The sequence below is a fragment of the Thalia democratica genome, chromosome 1, assembly GCF_965202585.1.
Source record: "Thalia democratica chromosome 1, ktThaDemo2.hap1.1, whole genome shotgun sequence".
In the NCBI taxonomy this organism is placed as follows: Eukaryota; Metazoa; Chordata; class Thaliacea; order Salpida; family Salpidae; genus Thalia; species Thalia democratica.
The window spans coordinates 47,375,001-47,394,783 of NC_139165.1; the positions used below are offsets into that span (position 1 = coordinate 47,375,001).

The window sequence follows — 19,783 nt, forward strand, 5'->3', positions numbered from 1 at the left end:
ATTATTTTAAAGTTTTAGAAAAAGTAAGATAACTTCGCAAAGTTTCTCTATTTTAAGCAAACCTCAAATAAATGAATTGTTGTAACTTAGGCCAGACTACCGAGAGACATACAAAGAGCTGTTGAACAGGCTGTAATAATGTGCGAGCTCTTAATTTGAACCTGAAGTATGTGTTTCTAATATTAAACAGTAAAAATAATGCTTGTAAAAGAATTAAACACTACAAAAAGTTTTTCCTATTACAAACTATTTGAATACATAACACTAGTTTAAAATTATAATGATGACTTTAAAAATGTAATTATTCTTAATATTAAACTACCTTTTTACTAAACTTTCTGAAGCTTTTTTAAAAACCAAAAAAACTAATTAAATCTTTTTCATTTTTTAAAACATTACTTATGATTCACATTTTGTAAATATCCCCTTTGATCTTGATGCGATGAGCAAGTATTAAAAAAATCATAATGTTCATTTTACACGGTTTCAGCCAATCAGTTTGTATATTATTTAAATTTTAATCATCTTTTAAGTTTATTGTGCATAAATTTTTAATTAAAAAAACATAACAGAGCCATCAACATTCCATCGTTGGACAAAACACAAAACAAGTGGAACAAGAACAAGCCGCAGCAACCGAAATGGATGCTGAACATGAAGAGGAACGACCAGCTAGCCGCCATGAAGCAGCTGAGTTCCAGCAAGAAGCAGAACAACTTCAAGCAGAATCCGGCGCAGTTCAACAGCAGGCGCAGGCCGAACAACAACAGGTCTTTACTAGTTTTAATTACATTTTGAAAACAAGTTCAACTTTTACACGCTTTAAAAATGTTTAAGTTATTTTGACTAATGATGTTTGATAGGCAACTCCACAGATTTTTATTATTTAGTAGATTTAAACTTTTTAAAGATTATTTGTTCTATGGAAGTTACTTACAAAGTTGTTAATTTTGATTGATTCAAAAGTATTTATTGAAATTATAAGTGATTTATATAGTTATTAGTACTTGTTGTTTTTATACTAAAGAAACTTTGTTTATAATTGATTATAAATTATATGAAATAAATATAAAATAGTTATATATTTTTTGCAGCATCAGAAGGAAACGATCCAGCAGTAGATCAAGGTCCAAATCTACATCTCCAAAAAGATCTCGTTATCGACGTACAAAGTAATTTTTAATATAATTTGTATGTGTATTAGTTTAAGATATGTTTAAATTGATAATTACTTATTCTAATTGAGTTTTTAGTATATTCTAATTTTTGAAGAAAATTTTTGTTCCACATTTGAATCTGCTGCACAAGATCAATAAAAAAATTTAAATATTTATTTTAATTTTTTTTACAAAACTTATTAAAAAAAATTAACACATAACTATATTGTGATAAAAAATGATATGTTTTTTTTGTTAATTATAAGGAGCAGGAGTCTGTCTTCATCATCGGCATCGTCAAGATCTTCATCGTCTTCTTCTGACAAACCTCAGAAAACTTTGTTGATTCACAAGCGCATTGGAAAGAGAAATGAAAATTTTAAGCAGAACGTCTATTCGCCGAAAAATCGTAATTTGCTTAAAAAGAAAGTACGTTTTTTTATACAAACATTTCTTAATTATAAAATTATAATAGCTGTTTGTAATAGGTAATTGAATTGTCTGAACTGCCCAATTTAAGCTATTGTAAATTACTATAAGTAAATTATATTTCAAAATATTTATTAAAAGCGGCTGCACTAACAATTTTTCTGTTTTTAAACAGCAGAACAACAACAAACAGCAGAACAAGCAGCAGAACAAGAAGAAAAACCAACCGAAATGGTCGTTGGACGATCCGATGAAAGAAGCGAAAAAGTTGGATCGAGCAAACAGGTTCGCCAGTAAACCGTCGACGCCCAACAAACTCACACTGGATATACCCGACTTGAATTTAAAGTTTGTCTTTTCTAATTTGTGTTAATCAATTGATTATATCGGAATTTTATTTTTTTTTTCATTTCATAAAATTTATTTTAACATACAAAAATATAATTATAATGTACAAATTAACTTTATACACAGTTTTGAATTACTAAATCATAATATATTTTTTTTACTATTTTTTTACTTTGTTGCATAAATGTGTTTTAGTTCTCTTAGTTTGTTGAAAGTTTATTGAGGACGTACTGTAAATCTGAAAACGTTTCAAACATATGTAATGTTTTATAAAAGTTTGTATATTTTTATAAATATCATTTAATTTTTTCTAATTAATAGAATAGTTAATGTTAAAGACTAATAATTACAAATTTATAATTTTATAATTAATATATAACATTACTACTAAATAAAATAAAATGTTAACGCTTTGATACTTATATTTTGATTGAATTTTTTTGTTGTTAACATTGCTAGTTTTATACATTGACCATTTTATTTTTTATGTACCAAAAGTAAGAAATTATTCAAAAGTTATATATGCTTAACGGCAATTTTGTTAATTTTATTGTTAAAACTAATAAAGGTTTTAAATCGTGTGTAAAGTTAATTTATATAAAAAAACAGCACTGATAGAGTTGGAAAGAACAAAATAGTAGGAACCTGTTGCGATGTGTTTAAGGATTACTTCAGGTTAACGTCAGCTCCAAACCCTTCACAAGTTGGTTGCCTACTGTATATGAGTTTGTTTATAAAAATTACTATAAGTTATATGTTGAATTTTTACATGTTTGATTTAATAAAGTTACATCTTTTGAGCAAATTATTTTTGTATTTGAATTTTTTGCAGTAAGTTGATAAAAGAAATTTTTTTACTTTTGCTGCAGGTTCGACCACTGCAAGTGTTGAAAGTGTCGTTGGAAAAAGTGAAGGAAAACTACAAGGAAAAGAAGGATTACAGGTACACCTGCCGACAAATGAAAAGCTTGAGGCAGGACCTCACTGTAAGTTAAAAGTTTATTAATTGTTTTTTGACGAAATCATAACTGCTAAAAACTTTGTAAAGTTACCTGTGTATAAAGTTTTTTCTAAAGGTAGTAATCAGAAATCCTTAATTACGAATATCTTAAATATTTATGCTCATTAGAAATACTGTGTTGCATATCAAAAAAAATTAATAGTCATAATTTATAACTAAAATTGTATCTTTAGGTTTATAGTTAACATTTGTAATGCATAAATAAATATGTTTTAAATATTGTTTGTTCTTACTATAAGAAGTACTTGATATTTAATATAAAGAAATTTTTCTATGAAAGAGCATATCAATATTTTCAACTAGTTTTAATTTTTAAGTTGTATCTTTCTGTTCTAAAACTAATTGTAAAGTTATTTTATAAAAACTCCTGAACAATCCCTGAAAAAACAATGTGCTTTAACATTGGCCAAGTCATGTTGTTTTTAAATAATTTTACTTAATGGATAAATTTGTTTTGAGTAACTAAACAGTTTTTATTTAAAACTAATATTTACTATAAAAAGTAAATTAATCAGTTTGCACACATAAAACGAGTGATATACTATATAGATAGAATAGTATTATGAAACACTTAAAGAAATTAACAAATCATACATAGTGTTTGCAACTGTTTCATCAAATTAATTTATTTCTGCAACCTTAAACATTGAATAATATATAAGAACTTTGAATAAAGTCTGTTTTATTACTTTGAGTTCAGGCTCAACTAATTTTAATAAAATTTGAAACAGTATTTATTACTATATATAAAAAACTTAATATTGAAGAATTTTTATGTTTAGTAAATATCTAAATTTTAGGTTTGTGAAATACAAAAAGGTTTATATCTTAAATTTTAATTATATACAAAATAAAGAAGTAAACTGTAATAAGTTTGTATTTGTTTTTATTTATTTGAGTAACTTCTAATAAATTTTATTTAGCTGATGCATTTTTATTAATTTAAAAAATATTTTAATGAGCAGTTTACAACTGGCTACTAATTACTATACTAGTATCAATTATATACAGCTGTTATAAATGTTTCAATTTAGATGTAGTATATATGTATACTAAATAAAAAATTACATAAAAACAGCCAAATTTTTATCATTTTAAAAGTAGTTTCTTAATTTACTAATAGTTATTACTTTATTTCTGGCAATAAGTCTAATAAAGTTGTTTTTAATACAAAATTGAACAATAATTTAATTACTTTAAAATTTTTAGATACAAGGAATTAGAAACGATTTTACTGTGAAAGTTTATGAAACACATGCTAGAATTGCTCTTGAAAAAGTTAGTTTGTTTAATTACCTTATACATTTTAAAGCTTAAACTTAGACCAAACAATTAGTTTTTAATTTTAACTGTTATGCTAAAAAAGCAAATACAGTTTAATATTTAACTTTGAAACAATGAAATAGTGATGTAAATCTATTATGTTACTTCCAAAAAAGTATAATGCGAAATAACTCTGTTCAAAACGGTAAACAAGTTTTTCTTAAACTTTTCCTGTTGTTTGAGGTAATAAAAAAAAGTTTTTAACTAAAACAAACGGTTACTATTTTGATTTTATACTTGCCAAAATATTCCAGTGTATTAGCAATTTTCAAACGATTTTTCTGATAATTTATTTTGATAAATTAAACAAGGCGGACCACGAGGAATTCAACCAGTGTCAGAGCCAGTTGGCCCAACTGTACAAGGAAGGTTGCGATGCCACCAACCGGCCTGAATTTATTGCCTACGGTATCATATACTACGTGTACACGAAAAATACTACCGGTTTGTTTTATGCGTTTATGTTTAGCTTTTTGTGTTTGTATTCATCGATTTTAATTATTGTTTTTTTTTATAAATTTTACTTGAACTTTTTTCTTAGTATATTATTGGATTTTAGTTAGACTAATTTGTATTTAATTTTTTTTTTCAGCGGAAAATATTTAATTTTTGTATATATTTTGAAACTTTAAGTTTATTGTTTTAAAAAAAAAGAGTATTCAATTTAAAATCAACAATTATATATTGATGTACAATATGCATTGATATTAGTCAACTAGCAAGTTAAACGTAATAATAAGCTGTAAAGTTAACTGTAAGTTGTGCTGCCACAACTATTTAGCGGTGCAAACTTGTTAACTGCTCATCTAAGCTCAATTAACTTGCTTTACAAAACTTGTGAGGTTTATTAACTTCGTAAGCCATCTAAAAACTTAGCACTCTAGTTTTGACGGGAAAGTAAAAAGTATTTTCTTGTTTATGTAATTATTTTTTCAAATTATTGTAGGTTATAAAAATTTTTTTTTATAAGACTTTGTTTAGTAATTTCTATTTTTACATGTATTTTTAATTGAAATTACTAAATATAAATAATGAATAAAAATTAGATGCTAATAAACTACTGATGAAAAAAAATACAAACTTAAAAACAAAGTTTGTTCTGATAATGAATAAGAAGTACAGGGTTGCCACTTTACCTGGAAACCTGGAAAAACCTGGAATTTGAAAAACTTTGAAAAAAAAACCTGGAATTTTGAACAAAAATCACTAAAAAAACTTGGAAAAACCTGGAATTTTAACGATTTTCACATATTCAGTAGTAAAATTTTGATTTGGCTTAAAAGTTCTATAATAAAAATTTAAAAAATTTGTAATCATCAAAACTTTTTTTTTTAAAGCATACTTAAAGTAGCTTTACACTATGTTTTCAATGTTTTTATACTTTTTAACACAGTTTCTTATCTTAAACTTAACTCTAAACTAAAAATAGACCCGAAAATGTGTACTTTAGAAAACCTGGAAAAAGTGGCAACCCTGGAAGTAACACTAAATACATTTAAATTAATACTTTTTTGTTTATTTTAAATGTTTATTGTTAGTTTATATTTACTCTCATTAATTAGTTTGAAATAGTTTAATTTAAAAAAAGAATATAAAGTTTTAAAAGTTTGCTCAAATAATTAATAAATGAAAAAAATCCTGTTTATTCTTAAAGTTTCATTGGTCCATCAGCACAAATTGAGATTCTGGCACAACTATTTCCCCAAAAGTTTTGCTAGCAATCTTTACTTTTACATGAAAATATTCACAATGAAAATTGATAAAATTTAGAATAGTTTGGTTTTGGTACTAGTTTTGTCTAAAAAAATTGAATATAGTTCACTCATTTAAAAAAGGTTTATTAATTAATTTCGTTTAACGCATCCTCAGAATAATCTTGCTAAAAACTGATAATATTATGGTGTAAATTTAGTTATAAAGAATAATTTTGAAATGTCTAGTAAAAAATAATTACGACAAAAAGTATAAAAGTCTGTTTAAAAGGTTTAAATTAGAATTGAGTTACACTTAGCTGGTTTGAAGTAATTTATAAGACAATCGCTAAAACAAAAACATTTAAGATAGTAGAAATTTTTTACCTGAAATTAAATTAAATAAAAAGCACATTACAAAATACGACAAAAAGCAACAACAATAATAATAAAATCACGCTATTTAAACAAAGATTCTAGAACTGAGAGATGGTAGGTGTTTCTCGCTCTGGGTAGAATTTTGAGCCTACTATCCAGGTAGTTCTCAGCACAAACAGGGTTGTTGAGAAGGTTATCATGAATAGATGACAGTTCACCTTTAGGCTTCACGTCGTCTTCATTAAAAATAAACCTTATTAGCTTTTTTGTGACATGTTGCTCTCGCCTGATGTGGAAACGTTGAGATGTTCGACCTACGTAGTCATTTCCGCAATGACATTTAAATATGTATACTACATTACTTAAATCATGGGTAGGTGTTGCATCTTTCACAATTTCGTTAAGAGGGCGGTTGGTGTTGTACACAACACGTAGCAAAACACTAATAAGGTGGATTTTATAGCTAATGAAGCTTGCTTAGCCAATCTTGAGTTTTCACCCTTATAAGGAAGGCGGAGGTAGACTAGGAAAGGATGTGGGCCGAAAGATGGAAAGCGGTTCATTTTAGTCTGAGTTGCCTTAATTGTCTTCTTGATGACTGTTTCGGGGTAACCTAATGAGATGAAAATTTGTAAATGTTGTCAAGTTCTAGATCCAAACAGTCGGCCGTGCAAATTTTAAGCTCTGTTAGTTATGCACTGTATGATCTTCAATTTTTGTTTGGTGGGGCAATACTAATTCCAGGAAATGTAGTGTGGACTAAAATTTTCTTTTCTGTACACAGAAGTAGAAAAGGTGTTGTTGCTGTTTCTAGTAACGTTAATGTCTAAGAAGTGAATTTTACCTGTTTGTGCAGAGAACTACCTGGATAATTGGTTCAAAATTCTATCCAGAGCAAGAAACACCTACCATCTCTCAGTTCTAGAATCTTTGTTTATTAGAACTCGCGAGCCAAACATTTGCAAACAAAGATATTTTTACAATTTGTTGTTGCTTTTTGTCGTATTTTTTAATGTGCTTTTTATTTAATTTAATTTCACGTAAAAATTTTTACTATCTTAAATGTTTTTGTTATAGCAATTTTGTCTTGTAAATTACTTAAAATCAGCTAAGTGTAACTCAATTCTAATTTAAACCTTTTAAACAGACTTTTATATTTTATGACGTAACTATTTTTTACTAGACATTTTAAACTTATTCTTTATAACTAAATTTACACCATAATACTATCAGTTTTTAGCAAGATTATTCTGAGGATGCGCTAAACGAAATTAATTAATAAACCTTTTTAATATGAGTGAATTATAATTAAATTTTTTGATAAATTAAAAAAAAAAAAAATTTGCAGACCTCATATCTGCTACTGAGATTTCAGCACCCATTTATCAGTTTTTTTTTTGCAAGCAGTTTTTGTCATTACTTACTAACTAACCTATAACAGAAATAACAAACCATTTTGCAGACCTGACGTCGACGATGGCGGTTGTGTGCGAGGACGCGTGGCTGAAGCGGGACGAGTCGGTGAAGCACGCGCTCGGGGTGAGGGAGGCGTGGGCGCAGGGCAACTACGTGCGCTTCTTCAAGCTGTTCGCCAGGGCGCCCAAGATGGCCGGGTACCTGATGGACAAGTTCGTGGGCAGGGAGAGGAAGCAGGCGCTGTTGAGGGTGTGCCGGGCGTAAGTTTCAATTTGAATTCTCGGTTTTGATTTGTTAAAAGAAACTAGGTTGAGTGTGTAGGTTGGACATGTAAATGCAGCATAAGCGGTTATTTCAGTGAGTTCTTTAAAAAATCTTACTACTGTCAATAATGAGCGTAAGATGATAGATATATACTGGGTAGTAAATTTAGATGTTTTTGTAAACAATAGTTAGAATAATGTTTAATTTATAAGTTTAGTGCATAGCATAGCTTATAATTTGTTAAAAGTAACTGGCTTTAGTTTAGAATTGTAGGTATATAAACTTTTAAACTTTTGTATAAGTTGAGTGTCAGTTATTTTGATTATATTTAATGCTTTAAAAATATTATTAGTATGTTTTCACTATAAAAGGATTTGTGAATTAACTTAAAATTTTTTTAGATTTATATTTTAAGCTTATACAATTAAAAAACTTTAAATGATGATTAGAATTATGTGGTTAAAAAATTCTAAATAAACTTAATTTAAATATATACAGTGATGATATTATATATGTCTTATTCTGTAAACCAATAGTTTTAAAAATTCCATTGTATAACAAGCGAGCACTTTCTTAGAGATTATTATTTTATAACTTGTCTTAGATGTATTTCACTTAAGGTTTTGAATATTAACTAAGGAAAAAAAAGGATGTTAATGTTTAGAATTATAATGTTTAGTTTTGTGAAACTGCCCTTCAATATAGTTTAAAATAAGTTTCAAATGAAATGTTTCAAATAAATTTTAGTTTAATTAGTTTAAAGAAGTTTTTTAAAATTATGATAGTATATAAAAATATACTTACAGGGTTGTCAAAAATTCTGAAATTTGACAATTTAGGCAAAAAAAAAACACTTAAAAACACTAAAAAACCTGGAATTTTAAACAACTTTTATTTCGAATTGACACCAAAAATCTATCGTTTAGATAAAATTTATTGTCATCCTCAAAATTTGTTAATATTGAAAAGCTCATTAAAAGAAGCTTTGAGATGTCTTTTTAATGTCGTAATACCATTTAACCTAGTTTTTTACCTTAAAACAATTTCTTACTAAAAATAAACCCTAAAACGTGTAATTTTAAAAGCCTGGAAAAGATTTGAAAATCTGGAAAAAAATTGAAAACCTGGAGAAAATTTTCCAAAAAAATTTTGCAACCTTGTAATTAGAATTTAACCATTTATGATAGCTAACAACAATTTATAAGATTTTACACTTAAAAAGATGTCCTAATGTTTGTGTCCTTAGTTAAAAAATCCCTCATATAAAATCATTCATCATAAAGATAAAAGAAAACCCGTGTAGCTTATTATCTCACGCACTTTATCACTACAGTTTCTAACATATTATCAGTTATTTTACCAGCTGAAGCAGAAGACGAAAAGACCACTGATCAAAGTAATAGAAACGGGGAAAGCACGAATGCAGAAATAAATTGCAGCTGTAACGAAAAAATACGAGGTTTGATGATAGAAGAAGTCCAGATAATAGAAAGCAAACTTCAAAAAGCGACGGAATACTGGAGTTGTAGTTGCAAGTTTTTGATTTAAAAAACATACAGATATTTCAAACGGTTTGTTGCGCAAAACTCTCAGTAATTGCAGGTATTGTTAAAAAAGAGCAAATAATATGTGATAAATTTACGAACTTTTTGAGCTCTTTACCAAGCTACTGGGCTCAAAGTCTTGATGAAAAATTGTACTGGGCACTTTACCACGTTACTGTGCTCAAAGTCTTGATAAAAAATTGTACTGGGCACTTTACTACGTTACTGTGCCCTAAATTCTGATGAAAACTTACTTTTAACTCTTTATAACGCCACTGAGTTCAAATTGAAATTCTCAGCGAGCTCTTTACTACGCTACTGCGCTCCTTAATGGTAAATTTATCAATTTATCAGTGTATCAAATGAGTTTGTAAAATTTTGGTTTGATTGAAAAACACATCTAGCTTTTAATAAAGATTACGAGCTTTATATTGTTGTAATCTCAAACTTTTTAATTGTAAGAAGTTTTATCCTTCACATTATAAATGTTACTCCACAAAAAAACTATTTCATTTGAAAGAGCAAAATGTTAATTTTTATTGCAAACATTTTGTTATATCTGCTTAACAAACACTTTTGTCCGAGTTAAAGTTTTTCCAAAATCTATTCTACTGTCTTTATCTTTTAGGAATATCCAATGAAGAGTTTCTTTTGTATTTCTTTTGGATTCATAGGTCATAGGGTGTATATTTTTCATTTTAAGCTTAAAAAAACAGTTTTAAGTTGTTCAATTATCCACTAATTTGCGAACCACATTAAACAGATATATATTATGATTGGTAGTAATGTATTCAGTTCTGTACTATTAAGAAACTTATGCATTATTTAATACTGGTATATATACTTTAAACTGTTTTTTATGAATTACCCGAGTTAAGAATAAGTATGAAAACAAACATAAATTGTAAAGAACTTTAAGTTAAATGACGGTGTAGTTTTTATTTATTTTTTTTTAAAGAAACTATTTTACTTACATGGTAAATATGTTCATCATTAAATTTTACAGTATAAAACAACTTCGTAGCATGATTTTTTTTTTCTTTAAAAGTGAAGCTAAACATTATTAGCAAGTATAAAATATAATAGTATCTTTAATCGCTGTTACACAGTTTATTAAAAAATTCTACACTGGATTAAGCTAAATAACATAAATTTCTATGATGAGGTTTTGTTTTTCTATCATACTGGACATGAGATTAAAAAATTGTAATAAGAAAAGTTGTATACTTGGATGGCAAAATATTATTGATTAACACATACTGGTGCTACAAAATCAGTAACACATCTTTATTTTATAATGTTACATGAGTTGTTCCTAATTTTTATTTTTTTATAAGGTATATATCTATTAATTTGAATATTTTAACAATTTAAAGTTGTTTAGAGTTACAGGTAAGTTATGTTGTTTAATAAATTACATATTCAATGACTCAAATTAGTTTTAATTAATTTAAAGTATTTTCGCTGTCTGTTATAAATTTTAAAAAGTAAGAATTTCACGTTTGCAGTAGCTTTTAATAAAAAAAAGTACTCTAACAAAGTAAACTTAAAAAAAATAATTTAATAATTAATTAAAAATATTTTTTAAAGTTAATAATTTGCATGCAAATCAAGAGTGAGAAAAACAAAAGCCGACCAAACTAGCATGTAAGATTATAAAATAAATAATAAGTAAAAAGTCAATGCTTGCAAACTTGAGTTTCCTTTTTCAAACAGAGCACAACTTCTCACTCTCTCGATTTAATTCTAGATCAAAAACTAAACAATTTTTTTTTATTATAAACAGAATGAGGCCGAGTGTTGAGTTCGATTACTTGTTCGAACTTCTCGCCTTTCAAGAAGCAGCCAAATGCCGCGAGTTCCTGGATGAATGCAACGTGGTTTATTCGAACAAGGATAGATCCGTCATCGACTGCAAGAACTCGTTTGCAGCCATGAACTGCTGATATATCATGCGTATGCGAGTATAAAAATTTCGGGTATATAGTAATACGAGTTCAGGATGAGTAGCGTTTTCGCCGGTTTCATTTTGTTTTGAGTTATACAACAAATCGCTTCGCTTCTTATTGGTTTCGTGAAGGCAAGTATTTAAACTTTTATTTTATAACGTTTCAAATAGTATAGGTAGTATATTTTTAACGGTAGATAGATGTTGAGATAAACATTTGTTTTAAATGTTGAATAAATTTTTATTAGTGACTACATATGAACCAACTATATTATATTAAATAATGATTTGAAGTACATATTATATTTTTATATAATATCCATGATTTTAGCTTACAAGTTTTATTTGTATTTAGTAGACATCGCATAATTTATAAAATAAAGCAAAACTAAAGAAAGTTGTTGTTCTTTTTACTATGCAGTAATAAATAAGAAATTTTACGATGCTCCCTATTTGTTTAAAGGGTGTTAGAGTTTACATAATGTCACATTTGCAATGTTGACAGCTTTTCACAGATTACCATATTAAGTAATTAATTTTTATAGGTGGCACTTTTCCGCAAGTAATTTTTTTGCAAAGGTGTATTTTTTAATGTAGAACTCAAAATTTATCCTTAATTCTTAACCCTAAGTTCTTAGTTTCTTGCTTAAGTGTTAAATCTTAAAAAACTTATCCTATGAAATTAAGTCTTACGCCCACATCGTTAATTCATTTTATAGTCTAGAATTGTTATATATACTTTTCATTACAATTTGTAATTATTTTTCATTCTGTTTCACTGATATTTTGAAATTGTTTTAAATTTAAATTTTTTATGTAACTGAAAGATTTAAGACAATTATGTAAATTTTAAAAGTGTGTTGATAAAGCTAGTACAGACAATACTGTATGTTGATCAAAATAAAAAGTGCAACGCCACAGAAAAAAGACTAAACACGCCCCTGATCTAAATTAATTTAAATTTCAAATTTGTATACAAAAAAAAACGCAGATTGAAAGATTTTTTTTAATGTATATAATAAAGTACTTATGCATTTGTAATGAAAATAATAAAAAAGCTAAAAAGAATAACTAAACTTAAGGCCATAGGGGGGGGGGGGGGGGGTAGGCCATGTTTTTTACAAGTTGATCTTATTTTATAGAGTTTTTACTAAGCTTCAAGTTGCTTTTTACCGTTTTTAAAAATTCAAATTAGTTTTTGAGATATGACCAGCCAAAGTCGGGCCGCATAACAGGTTCCTTATGGGGAAGGAAAAACTAAAACGGCAAAAAAAGACTAATGCATTCAAAATCTATCTCCTCCTTCATTTTTTAAGCAATCTTCTTCAAACTTTCACAGTCTATTCTTTATACAATAACAAAAAAACTTTATTTGTGACTTTAAAAAATTTCAAGTAAAAATACCTTTTTTTTGAAAAAAAAAAATTTTTGATAAAAAATCACTTTTTTTTTTTTTTTTTTGTCATAAATTTTTTTTTTTTTTTTAAATTATTTAAATTCACAAATAACGTTTTTTTCTCATAATGTAAGGAACATTTCCTGAAAATTTGAAGAGGATTGCTTGAAAAATGAAGGAGAAGATAGATTTTAAAGCCCGTTTTTAAAAACTCGAGAAAAACGGCTTTAAAGTTACCCTTTATATACCCTTTATATAACCTGTCATAAAAAAAAAGTTGCTTAATATTTTTAAAATCTAAAAAAAGCATCTGAAAGATTATGAAATTTACTATAATATAAGTCTATATGTTATTTTTGGTCAAAAAATGGCTTCTACCCCCACCCCTATGGCCTTAACAGGACTAAAAGTAATGTGTCAAAAATAACTGGTATATAAAAAATCAGGTTCACGTTGTACAACTAAAAATTAAAAAAAAACAAGTAAAACATTAAAGTTTATATTTCCTAGATACTTTTAAAGTTGGTTGATACAAGAAGTATTTTCAATTAAATTTTATGACAGGTGTGTAAATTAGCACCTTATTAACTATACCTTAGTTTCTCTTAAAAGTTTATAAGCAATTTATTGTACTTAAAATGCTTTTAATAAACTTTTAAACTAAAGATTTTACTCTTTATTAGGTTTTTGTCATTGCTTTCTTGTCTTATCTGATTTTTATTGGTGTAGTAATGTTTTATGTCTCGTTGACAGTTTTTTAACTTACGTATACAAACTGTGTAAGATATTTTATCAAGTTCAAAAAAACATAAACCAAAAGTAAAGAAATTTTTAACTTGAAATATTTTTTAGCTACTTGTTTCATATGTGAAGCCTTTTTATTTAGATTAGGAATATGATAATTCTTCGAGGAGAAACTTGTACCAACACTTGAATAAAAAGCAGAAGATAACTTTGCTTTTAACATAGACAACACCATTAGTTATTAACGGTTCTTTTTAAACTATTAACGTACTCATGAAACTTTTCAAATTTAGTTAACTTGACTAAAATTATTCCACATAAATAATAAAATTATTAATATGTATTTTTAAATGTCAAACAAAAATAGATATTAAAGATTATAAAAATGTCAATTACATTGTTCAAGTCAATTTTATTACTTTTACATTTTCTACAATAATAGTACAAAGCTAAAAGTTTGTTAGTTTTACCTACTTGGAAAGTTGTATTTATCTTTTTTTGGGTTATTATAAAAAACTTGACATATTAATAGACATATATGTAAAGTATATCCTAAGACCTGGTGCACAGAAAGACCTTTTATATATATTTCTTACAAAAAATTCGCCCTCTTTGGAGCCATTTTGGCTGATAGGCGGCAATAGGGGTGCGAAAAAGTAAATAAAAAGTAAGCGGTATAGACGCGCTGTTTTTGATAAAGAGGGGTTACTTTTTAAGTTTCTGCCATGGAAGTGAATTTGAAAATAAGTTTGGGAAACCCTGCAGTGAAGTGTAGATCAGGGGTCGGTAAACTGCGGCCCGAGGGGGAGTTGTTTAGATTTAAGTAACTTGATTTTCAAACATTAACGGTAAAGAATGGTAAACGATTTTTTATAGAAAATTTGGTCATTATTTATTTTGTAAATTCAATAGTTTGTATAGTGAGTCAATCTATTAAAAATATATACACGCTACTTAATAAAAGTAAATTTAATATATAGTTTGTTTTTTTGAATTTGTCTAAAAATAAAATAACCATGAATTACAATTGAATTTCTTAATAAAAAAAATTAGAAACGTTATTTTTACGAGGTATATTTATAAAGGCAAATAAGTAAGATTTAGAAAATTTTGTATGAGAACTAATAGTTAAATATGTTTTCTAAAGTAGTTTATTAAAACAATGTTTCCTCGTATAATAAAATACTTTTTGATAAATCAGGCTTAACATGAAAAAATTTTTATGACAAACTCTTTGTAAATATTTTTAAATCAATATTTTGTTTACAGTTATCTTTATAGGTGTAATAATTAACAATTTATTGCACTAAGTATTAGAAAATTCAAGATAAATTCATTATACAGTACACTACCACTTAAGTACGCAAATTGAACCCGACCAAAAAGTGCGTACTTAGCACGGGTAGTGCGTACTTTTTGACGATATAGTATAATATGAAATTTAGTTGTTTGTTTTCTTTCTTACAACTAGCCACCAAATAATTAAGCCAAATAAACAAGTAATTTATTTTAAATAACATTTAAAACATAACTCTAATTTGCAAAGTTTTTTAATAGATTTTAAAATGATTTATTTTTTCTATAAAAAACTTCTACATAATTATTACATATATTAAATATAGAAAGTCAATGTCAGTCAATGATTTAAAAAAATATTAAGCTACATTTTGTTTTGTTAGAGGCAAAGTACCAAACTACTTTGTGTTTACCAAACATTTTCAAAACATCAATGTATGTACATTTAAAGTAAATTATGACTTAACTATTTTGTATATGTAGGGTTTTTTAACTTTGTCATCTAGACTTATTTATTTAATAGCATTATAGCTCAAATATCATTATTCTTTTTACTTTTCTGCAGCCACTACACAAGTATTTAGTTTGTTAACATTTAATAACAGAACTGTCACAATCTCAGGCCACTTGGCCTACTCAAGATTACTCACCCTAGTTTAAAAGTTGTGAAAGTATCAGGCTAACTCAGCAGGTTGGCCATTCTACCTGGAAACATAAAATAGTCTGGAAAAACTTGATGATTGAAAATTTAGGCAAAAAAACTGGAACTTCTTGAAGTTCTAGTATAACATCCTTTACTTTGTCTTTCTGGATAAGTGCGTACTTAAGGCGTGATGCGTAACAAAATAAGTGCGTACTTAAGCGGTAGTATACTGTAATTGATAAAAAAAAAATTTTAGCCGTAGACTAAAACCTTGCTATATAGAGAAAAAAAAGAGTTAAAACTATCACTTCAATACTTTTAAGAAAATTTTAATAACTTTTAAGTTACTAATAATTAGACTTTCCATGAACATATTTTATTATAAAACTGCTGCAAATGAAGTATATAACTTATAATGTGTATATAAAACACACTAAACAAAAGTGTTAAAATAATACAAAGAACTTATAAAACATAAATTACTCTCTTTCAGCAAACATAAATTTAGCCGCGTTCACCACGGATGCGACGGGCAAGTTGGATGTCCTTAGGCAGGATTGTCACTCTCTTTGCATGGATGGCACACAAGTTTGTATCTTCAAAAAGTCCGACCAAGTAAGCTTCGGCAGCCTCTTGCAGAGCCATAACTGCAGTACTTTGGAAACGCAAGTCCGTCTTGAAATCTTGAGCGATTTCGCGAATTAGGCGTTGGAAGGGCAGCTTGCGGATCAAAAGCTCAGTGGACTTCTGGTAGCGACGGATCTCACGAAGAGCCACTGTTCCTGGGCGGTAACGATGAGGCTTCTTCACGCCTCCAGTTGCTGGTGCACTCTTGCGTGCTGCCATCGTGGCGATTTTTAAAGCTTTTCCTCCAACTGGTTTGCGGGGAGCTTTTCCTCCAATTGATTTTTTCGCAGTTTGTTTGGTACGAGCCATTTTTAATTTCAACTAAGTATCCTATTGTATTAGAAATATTTTAAAATACGATTTTTTTGTATTTGCTTAAATTATTGAAACTCAGTAGTTCTTAAATTTACATTTAGGAGTTATTATAGACTATATTAGACAACAAGTATTAAACAACAAAACTTACAAGCACTGAGTTATTGAATTTTATTAGATAATTAGCAATTTATGACAATAGTTGTTTTTAGTTTATTATAGGTTTTATGACAATTACTTGTTTACAAATGTAAGAGGCTACATCTCAAAATATACTAATACAATGCAAATCAAAAAGCTCTTGCAGGTCGAAGTATTAATACATTGGTAATGAAAAATTCAAAAATATTTATAGAGAAAATCATCAATTAAAAGACAATTTTAGTTATTAAAATATGTTTATGTGAGTCTAATTTAAAATATAATATCATAAAAGTAACATTTTTAGAAAATTAAATTAGTCTTAATTAAGTAAATAAGTTCTAACGTGCTGCTTTAATATGTACCGCTAAGGCAACCTTAGTTGATAAATTAATTGTTATACAGGACACATCTATATAATTTTGAAAAAAATAAAACTTTCCTAGTATAATTGAGACAACATGGATATGGATTATCTTTTATAATTTAGTGAAGGAAAACTAAAATTTTGAGTTTAGCAACAAAATACAGTTTTGTTTATATCGATTATTTAATTTAAAATGATTTTATAGAGTATGTATAGCCAAACTAATCATTTTAATTGGCTCTGTTTCTAATGAGCCTCAATCTAAAATACGCATATGAGCATGAAATCATTATAGTAAATAAAATATTTTGAAGTAACATATATGGCCGTTTTCAAAAAAAAATTCTGAAAAACAAGTACAAGTTCAATTAGTTATAGTAATACTTTGGTGAAATTTACCAAACGAATGTTTAAACATTCATTTATTGTAAACAAATCCAGACAAACTTATGCGAAACTTTTTTTTTGAAAATATCAAAAAATAGATGTCTTTATTTTTAGTATCCACAGCTATTACTTATTTCAATAATGCTAATTTAATTTTATGTTTTTTTTTTTTAATTTCTAAAATGACAAACTTTACAAAAAGGATTTAGGATGTAAGTTTATAACATCATAACTCATTCAAATTGCTTTTAAACACTTTTTCTTAGTTTTATGTATCTTAATTCATATATTAATAATGCATGATGCACATTTTTTCAGTTTTTAATCTTTTAATCGGTTAAGTTTAACAAAAGTTCGATTAATGCACCTCACCTTACAGAAAGTCTAATTATTAATAACTTAAAAGTTGGTGTTTTTCTGTAAATATTAAAATTTTCTTAAAACTGTTGAAGTGGTTAATAAATACGTTTTACATGAAGCATTTAATGTATGAAGCACATGAATCATGAGGTTATCACTGATAAGTAATATATTAATTCGATGAATTATTTTTAAACTGCTAAGATAATTCAACTGGTTATAAAATTTCTATGGAAAAATGTTAAAAAGGTTCCAATTTTTATAAATATTTCATAAAATTAAACTGAGAATACATTAAAACTAACTTTGAAAGAATCTAGTAAACAAAATTTTAAATATTAAATTCTATTTGCAATTAACTTTTTAGTGTTTATAATAAAATAACTTTGATAAATGTTATCAAATTAGTTATATTATTCTTTTTGTTTCTTAATTTTGTTTAAATTATATATATATATATATATATTCAAAACAAAAGTATAATGATATATGCGTGTTTCTTGTAGAAATAATTTAAGTCCAGCTTATTAAGTTGTAACTTTGAAAAGTGAAATTTCAAAATATGGTTATTAGTTTCTTATAAAAAATAATTAAAGACGACTTTTAGTCATAAAACGACAAATCAGTTAAAACTAATTTAACAAGTTTTGATTTTCAAACAATCTAAAATCTAAGACTTTCGATTCACTTCGTATTAGTAAACAAATAATTTAAAGTAGTAGTTTAATTAGTAATTTCTGTAAATATAAAAATTTAAACTGTAAATAAAAAAAATGTTAATTGATTTTAGTTTTAGCATCTTTTTTGATTAGACATTTGTCATTAAACGTTTAGGTTAAAACTTTAGGTGATTATTACTACTATAGACAAAGATAAATATTTCAACTAAACTTTGATATAGATAAATGTTTTTTGAATGAATTATTTAACAAAAATATTGTACCAATTATAATGTGAACAATTATAAATTGTTTTGAATTAATTTTTTATGGACCAATACTTTAACGTTTAAAAACAAGAATAACTAAAACAATTAGTTTTCTTGTTTACTTTATAATTACTTTTAAATAAATTTTAAAACGTCTAGTCTTATAATGTCTAAATTAATCATCTGCTTTTAAATCTTATCTTTCAACGTACGCAACTTCTCTTTACCAGTTATGATTTTATTTATTTCTTTAAACAATACTAGATGAAGCGTATGTAGTATCAAGAGAAAAGTATTAACTTTCAATTATGTACACAGTAAAAAAAATATTGTTTCGAGAAGTTAAAATACCAAAAATTTTATGAGTTGATTATATGAAGATACTAAAAAAAAAATTAAAACTTTGCACAAGTTTATAAATTTTGTAGGAAAATGACTTTTACTTTAAAATGACTAAAAATTTTCGTGATTTTACTGTTACGTTCTAAATTTTACTTTTAATAATAAAGATTTGTTGTAAGTTTATATATATACTTAGTAAAGCTTATTAAAAATAATTTTTAAAGTTTGTTATATTAAAACTATATTGTTTCTTATCTACAAATTGTTCATGTTTTAATTGTTTAAATCAAATTTGTCTTTGAACGATAGATAATGGCTGTTTCAATAAAAGATTAAGTAAACTTAAAAAAAAATCAATGCACCAATATGAAAGTAATTAGTTTAAGCATAATCTTCTTACTTTAGAGCTTTCCAAACAATTCCCAGATTAAAATATCTTAGTTATTTGTAATTAGTATTACCTATTGTTTGATAAGAAAGTTTTTAAGTATTTAATGTTTCGATTTTGTAAGAATTTATATAAATTTTTATGTAAAAAATATTATCTGCTTTGAAATAACTGTTAAATGTTTATATTAATAATAAATTACCGTTCTTTAAGATTCTTTTTTTAGTTTTTAGCAAAACGTAACAATTAAGGCGATAAGAAGAAAACTAAAAACTTTTTCTTAGCTTTTATTTTTTTTAGTATGATGTTTAAGTTATTTACTTATTTAGT

General features: G+C 26.4%; 2 protein-coding genes across 2 annotated transcripts; one reads left to right on the forward strand and one right to left on the reverse strand.

The window, feature by feature from the left end:
- The first annotated feature begins 442 nt into the window (after positions 1 to 442).
- Positions 443 to 11,588, forward strand: LOC145836772 (uncharacterized). The gene is made up of 11 exons (XM_082944548.1): positions 443 to 450; positions 573 to 770; positions 1,095 to 1,172; positions 1,424 to 1,586; positions 1,762 to 1,934; positions 2,544 to 2,637; positions 2,804 to 2,920; positions 4,165 to 4,233; positions 4,590 to 4,722; positions 7,810 to 8,023; positions 11,358 to 11,588. Exons 1-11 carry the CDS (start codon positions 443 to 445, stop codon positions 11,515 to 11,517), a joined length of 1,407 nt encoding a protein of 468 aa, XP_082800674.1. The 3' UTR covers positions 11,518 to 11,588.
- Positions 11,589 to 16,102: 4,514 nt separating this feature from the next.
- LOC145836783 (histone H3-like) lies at positions 16,103 to 16,534 on the reverse strand. The gene has a single exon (XM_082944559.1). It carries the CDS (start codon positions 16,532 to 16,534, stop codon positions 16,103 to 16,105), a length of 432 nt encoding a protein of 143 aa, XP_082800685.1.
- Positions 16,535 to 19,783: the final 3,249 nt, after the last annotated feature.

What these genes read in the sequence shown, in the direction of transcription:
- LOC145836783 (XM_082944559.1), bottom strand. Translation starts at nt 16,534, where the DNA reads ATGGCTCGTACCAAACAAACTGCGAAAAAATCAATTGGAGGAAAAGCT.
- LOC145836772 (XM_082944548.1), top strand. An exon ending in TCTCGTTATCGACGTACAAA is followed by an intron (nt 1,173 to 1,423) that starts GTAATTTTTAAT and finishes GTTAATTATAAG; the next exon opens with GAGCAGGAGTCTGTCTTCAT. An exon ending in GTACACGAAAAATACTACCG is followed by an intron (nt 4,723 to 7,809) that starts GTTTGTTTTATG and finishes ACCATTTTGCAG; the next exon opens with ACCTGACGTCGACGATGGCG.